Raw genomic sequence first — 6,583 nt, forward strand, 5'->3', positions numbered from 1 at the left:
ATCTATTTCCTCCAATAACGTCTCGTATGGCTTTGTTCCATTAAAATTTCTTCTTAATAAGTCACTTTATAGAGAAATTTATGTAGTCATAAATACTCAGAATTACAGTAACAACCTCACGAATATTACCTAAAGCAATCAAACGCTAAATGGCTTTTCCAAGAACTGACGCAAAATTGCAATTACGATAATAATACGCTAATACTAAATATCGAGGCATTTCTTAGTCATTTCGATAACTTATACATGGACGTTCCCACAGTCGAAACATTTGTACAAAATCATACTGTTGTCTTTGTTTTATTCAAAATAGACAAAAGAGATGCCAATATCTATTTCTCAACGATTGACGAATGTTGACGGTCATAGGATTCATCACCAGCATCGCTCATAAACCTGGTTCACATTTGGCCTTTACAGTAGGTCTCGTTGGCGCCAGTTAGTGTTCACATTATACTAGATGAAAGCTAGTCCAGATATAAAGCGCTACTGGCCAAGTGTGAACCAAGCATAACGTTACAATACGTTCACGTAAAAAATGATCGTAAGAGCCGTAACACCTTATTAGCTCAAGGACAAAAGAAAAGTAACCAACTTTAAACACGCACTGACCTATAAATTTTTTGATAATCGAATATTTTTATTTGAAATTAACTGACGATAATTAGTGCAATGCTATGTTAACTCCATATTGTACAGTTATTGTCTCATGTCAATATTTCATTCGAATTTTTAAAAGGTGAGGTTATCCTTACCGTTTATTTAATTCTATTAGGGACTGTTCCACCAAATTGTAAATTGTCTGAAAACAATCGAACGTGTAAAATCTGTGATGGAAATATCGGATTTTATTACCTTATTTGATAGGGACGTCATTTTAAGCTATCTGAGCCCCTATCAGCCAGGGGACAGGTCCTTAGTACAAAAATTTGCTGCAGCTCCCTGGTTACACCCAGGTAGTTAACATTTATTTATGTAAATAAATACTTCAGTGCGTATAGTTTATATGTATTGAGGACAATAACGTTAAATTACAACCACACTGTAAATTACAGATGAAAAAACGTCGCAACCTACATATCAACATTTAACACCCGCCATTAAAAAAAGTAACAAAGAAACAATTATTCAATTAGTTATTCATATGAATATGTATTACTTTTGTATGTGGGCGTTGGAAATAGGGACGCACGACAAAGTTCGTGACGAACTAGCGTGTGTGCAGCTTAACCTTCATCAATCAAAATTGAATAATATGTAAACGTAATACGACTCATAATCAAAAAACCGATGGAAGGAAAAATAAAGTACTTCATTTATGGGAAAGTTGTAAGCATCGTTTATGATTGCCCTACTTATGCTACGGATTTATTGACTTTGCTTAAGCCCAGTATGATTAGAATAATTATAATTTTACAATTATACTAACCTAAATAGAGAAGGAATTAAAATAAATAACACAAGTTCCAATCGAGAATATTCACTCTCCATTTAAAGTCAGAAATGATTATTTAGACGCTAAAAATGTGCAACTAAATGTGAATAAAACGATAATTAAAAATTTTAAATTTATTGTAAAAAATACAAACTTCATGATTTAATAGACTAATGTTTACTCTTCTTTTTTTTCTTTTTCGGCTCTTCTGTTTCAGTTGCATTAGTATTCTCGACTGGTAAATATTTTTCTTTTTTACTCTTTGAATTATCTGATAAACAATCAGTATTTGATTCATCTATAATCTGTTCAGAGTTACGTTTCCTTTTCTTCTTTTGTACTTTTCCTTCATCATCATCTACAGTAGGTTCTATAGCGTCCTCCTTTTCTGTATTATTTATTTCTTTTGTTTTATCTCTTTTCTTCTTTTTCTTTTTAGTTTTTTCATCGCTTGATTCTTTAGTATCAATAATCAAGTTATCTTTCTCTTCAAACTCGTGTTCGTCGAGTTTAATGTTTTTCTTAGATTCCTTTTTGGATTTACTCTTAGCATCCTCATTAATATCGCTTATTGTATTAATTTCATCATTTACAATATCTGTACAATCATCTTTTTTATCTTTTTTAGATTTATTTTTCTTTTTATTTGTATTTGTACTAAGAGCTGCATCATTTTCGTTCTGAGCAATACTACTATGTTCCATATGTCCTGTTTCATCAAATTCTGCACTACTAGGATTAATGTCATTATTTTGGTCTGTTTTATTCTTCTTTCCTTTTCTTCCTTCATTGATTGGATTGTTTTCGTGATTTTCTTTCTTTTCTAAATCTTTCTGATCCCTATCCAATACAGCTAAAAAGAATCCAGTCGTCAAATCTGTATCAGGTTTTGCGTACAAACATCTTGTACCGATACTACCATACATTCCTGAACCGAAGTTATTCCATTCACCTTTCAACAATTCCTTTACATCTTGAACTCTCCATTTAGCTCTTGATGTTTTCACAACATTCGTTATAACTCTTTCATTCTCTTCTGGATACAAAGAACATGTGCTGTAAACTATCCTCTTTGCTTTAGGAAACGAATTCATTGCATGTTTTAAAAACTTTTCCTGCAATGATGTAAGTTTAGCTAATCTCGTTTCTTCGATGTAGTTGTGTACGCAAAATTCCATACCTGAATATCAAATTAAGACTTTATTATTATTTGTTTAAAATCCACGATTGAATATCAACAATAACTAAATAAATACCTGAACCAGAACAACTAGGGTCTAATAAAATATATTCTACGTCATCGTAGTCTCCTCGTTTAATTTCTAAGGAATCTTTGTGTAATGTTTCTACACATTTTGATCCAGTTTTCTCAACAAACTCACATAACGTCTTATAACGTTGCTCGTTTCTTTCCACCGCGTAAATTTTCCCCTGAAAAGTAAGACAGTTAATAAAGAAGTAAAGGGTTTAAAACATTGTAATCACAAAATCCTTACTTCCTTATTAAGGACATCTAATACAAAAAGACGATTAAGGAAGACCACTTATCGACTGAGTATGAGAAAAATTGGAAGTATTACCTCATTTCTCATAAAAGCAGCCAATTGCGTTGTCTTCATACCGGGTGCAGCGCACATGTCCAATGCAACGCTACCAGAAGGTGCAGCCAAAAGATGAACTGCCAGAGCTGTTGCCTAAATAAACAGACATTAAAAAAAAAACCCTTCAAAAATACAGATTATCTTGGAGTTTCTTTCACATACCTTATCTTGCAATATAAGCTTATTCTCCAAATACAATTCATGTTCATGAAATTTGGTACCAGGAGCAAAAACAAATACCGTTTTCACATGGTAATCCTGTGTAAAATCATACTCGGTGAGATTTTGTATTTGTTTGAGATAGTCGTCGTAGGAGCCGGAAGTGCATCTGATGAAGCGATACTCTTCATCCTGGAAGGCTCGTATTGCATCAGATGTGGTTAACAGATTCGTGTTAACGCGGACATATCTGGGTCTGCGAACAACTATCATGTAATTTTTAAGCATTTTTAGAATTAGTAGGTTATACAATTTTGATATAATAAATATATAATATTCTGAAATAAAATATTTCTACTTGTCGTATTGGTAAACTATTTATAAATCATTGTTAGTAGTTTTCCCATCCCATTTCTACCTTAATAAGGGTTGTCAAAATTTACATTTTTATCATTTTTCTTCATAGCATGTGATATAATTTATGAGGAAATATTTATTAGCTGGATGTGGCGAAAACTGATCTTTTACAGTGCAAACCAGATGGTCAACCATTAGAAATCAGTTCACAAAAAATCCTTTATTTAACTTTAAAAAATTTATGCTTAGAGTAATTGAGAATAGGCAATTTGACAATTTTGTAACTCAAACAAATTTAATTTTGTTTAAAATATCTTTTATTTCTACTAGAATAAATTACATTGGGCTAAATAATTCATAATACAATACTTAAAACAATATTGTAGTTACTTGGAATGAAATACTTTGGTACAAGACAATCAATCTTTTTTCAAATTTAATGTAGCTTTGTCCGTTTCTGTTGCAGTTGGTAGTTTATTAGTTGTGTATGAATGCTGGTCAATTTCATTTCCATGTTCATCATATTCCTTTTCATAATAAGCTTTATAAGCAAATATGAAAATAATTATATTTACTACCATCACTGCACTAAAAACTGACCACACTGTTCTTGGAAATGTATCTAAAGGATACAAATCAGTGAGTATGTGTTGTATACCAAAAAATGCAATAAAAGGAAGTGTAAACATCGCTACACTGTATAAAAACAAATTCGCAAGTACTAAAGTCACTCGTTTAGTATGTGCTGGTATCAGCGGACCCTCAGTATTATCAGCCATTTCTTTGTATTTTCAGTTGTTATTGATCTGAAAAATAAATAAAAATAATTACCTTTAGACTTCAAATCATCTTCATGGTCATCTGTATATTTTTCGAATTGTTCTTTGTATGATAATATTGTTTGTTCTGGTTTACTTTTCCCAGGTAATGATTTTTTACCAAATAGCAATTCTGCTGTTAATATTTTTGCTAGCCAAGGATCTAAACGTGATTCATTTTTAAGAAGACTACAACTATCAAAGATTTTGTCAATATGTGCGGCATGTTTTATAGTTTCGGTTATAAGTGCAAATAGCACGTTTGTTCTCTGCAAATACATTGAAAGGGACATTAATTTCTAGAAGTACTTTGTAAGTATCTGTAAAAATATAAGGATATACTCACGAAATGACGAAGTTTATTATCGTACAGCAAGGTTTTAACGCTGCCGCCCTCAGTGGAAACTTTTTTTAATATATTAGCAGCAATTTTATAGTGCCTTGGTACTTTAATGGAATGCTCGAACATTTTACTATTAGTAAAAATGTGACGAAAACTGTACCATTTCAACTAACCTTGATAGAGTTTGTATCACGAGATCACTTAACTCAAAACATCTATTCTGGCAAGTTTTTATTTTATGGATTATGTTGAAGTTTAAAGTGATTTTAGGTTAGGAATTGTTCCATAAAGATAGAAGCCTATAGAGAAGTGTCATAGAGTAAGTAGGGTATTTAATTTTCGCACCTTTATTATTTTCTTGTAAATAATAGGGTGGATAAGCTATATTTACCTACCAATTCATAACTCAACTGAGCTTCGTTTCGACTCTTGAACCCTATCTTTCGCTGACCAGCTTAAATAGGTGTAATAGGACTTGGAAATTCACACTCACATTCATAACGTATTTATAAAGCGTAAGATAATAATATTCCCAATGCTCTGCTAAGCTAAGTTATCTTTAATAAATGAAAACCGTAATGATTATCTGATTACCGTACAAAGTTCATGTGTTTGGTAAATTAGTTCAATAAATCAAGAAAAGTTGAAAGGGGAATGTTGACATCATAACAAATAAAAAATATTTTACCATAGCCAAATGTTTTATTTTTTCAGTACGAGTACTTACGGAAGATTGTTGCACGTAATCTTTATCATTTATTTACAATTTCTCAGAAAAGTACTTCTATGATTTGTAATTTGTTGTTGCAACATTAATTATGTAAAGTGTTTGTAAAGGTATTTGGTTTTATAAATTGTGTTATATTTATATATCAATGTTGTTTGTGTAATTTCATTGACAGTTTCTTTTCGAATGGCGATTTGCCCCCCAATCAAAATACCAGGAAATGCTATGATTCAACACTGTGGTTCGATATTGTTAAGTAACTTAGTGCATAATATTTTCAGTGATCAACAGCGACATGGTCGCGAACTAGCGAGTTTTCAGTGAAAGGTGTAAAAATGTTGTGGGGGTAATTTGTGTGATCAAGTAAGAGATCAATCAAAATAATGGTGCCCGCACCGAGCTGCCCAAATACTTGGGATTACTGGACGTCCTCGACGTCCGAGAAGGTCGACCTGATATGCCTGATGCCCAACTCCGTGTATATGCCACTGACAGTGGGTTGGGATGTAACACTGCAGGATGTGAAGGAGGTTAGTGCCAGACAGTTCACAATAACATCCTAAACGAGCGTGAGTCATGACTTTGAAGCAACTCATTTCCTTTGCACTACAGAAGTAGGTTACTATTGTGTAACATGCATAGATAAGTTAGTTTGATTTTTAGAAAGTTTACCCATTGTTTACATTTTGCTGCTTATTTAGATTACAACAAATATTTTTATAAAAAAAACTGGAATGTTATTTTATACAGGATTTATATGAAATTGTACAACTATGTTTTACAATAATCTTTTACTTTAAGTCTATCTTGATTCCAAGTTATTGAAATAGGTAGGATGATTACACATTTTATGAGGAACTGTATGATATTATTATTCTCCATTCTTTGTTGCAAACAGTTTCTTAAAGTATTGTTGTTAAGCTATTATATAGTCATGGGCATCACCAGGGGTGCCGGTAGCTGTTGCTGTCTAGATAATAAAAAAAAATATACTCAAATAAACGGTATAGACTACTATGAAAAAATTAAAATGGTCCAATTCCTATTAGGTCCTCAATAACTTCAGTCAGTTGTTTAATAAAATTGGTTCACAAGTTGATAAGCAATCACTTTGGAATAAAAAACATACATCTTACTACTAAC

At 31.9% G+C, this 6,583-nt stretch overlaps 2 protein-coding genes across 2 annotated transcripts in view; one reads left to right on the forward strand and one right to left on the reverse strand.

Moving 5' to 3' along the window:
- Window positions 1-1,554: 1,554 nt before the first annotated feature.
- On the reverse strand, window positions 1,555-5,241 carry LOC106104495 (probable 28S rRNA (cytosine-C(5))-methyltransferase). Its single transcript, XM_013284569.1, has 6 exons — window positions 4,717-5,241; window positions 4,384-4,639; window positions 3,199-3,461; window positions 3,016-3,129; window positions 2,692-2,866; window positions 1,555-2,615 (listed from the first exon to the last, which is right to left on the reverse strand). Exons 1-6 carry the CDS (start codon window positions 4,837-4,839, stop codon window positions 1,606-1,608), a joined length of 1,941 nt encoding a protein of 646 aa, XP_013140023.1. The 5' UTR covers window positions 4,840-5,241; the 3' UTR covers window positions 1,555-1,605.
- A 176-nt stretch (window positions 5,242-5,417) lies between these two features.
- Window positions 5,418-6,583, forward strand: part of LOC106104487 (phosphatidylinositol 4,5-bisphosphate 3-kinase catalytic subunit delta isoform) — a 15,800-nt gene continuing 14,634 nt past the window's right edge. Inside the window, exons 1-2 of the mRNA XM_013284556.1 lie at window positions 5,418-5,550; window positions 5,722-5,970. Of these exons, the coding sequence (XP_013140010.1) occupies window positions 5,824-5,970 (147 nt within the window). The 5' untranslated portion in view covers window positions 5,418-5,550; window positions 5,722-5,823. The remainder of the gene's footprint in view (window positions 5,551-5,721; window positions 5,971-6,583) is intronic.

This window comes from Papilio polytes, unplaced genomic scaffold, assembly GCF_000836215.1.
Source record: "Papilio polytes unplaced genomic scaffold, Ppol_1.0 DF824270.1, whole genome shotgun sequence".
Classification (NCBI taxonomy): Eukaryota; Metazoa; Arthropoda; class Insecta; order Lepidoptera; family Papilionidae; genus Papilio; species Papilio polytes.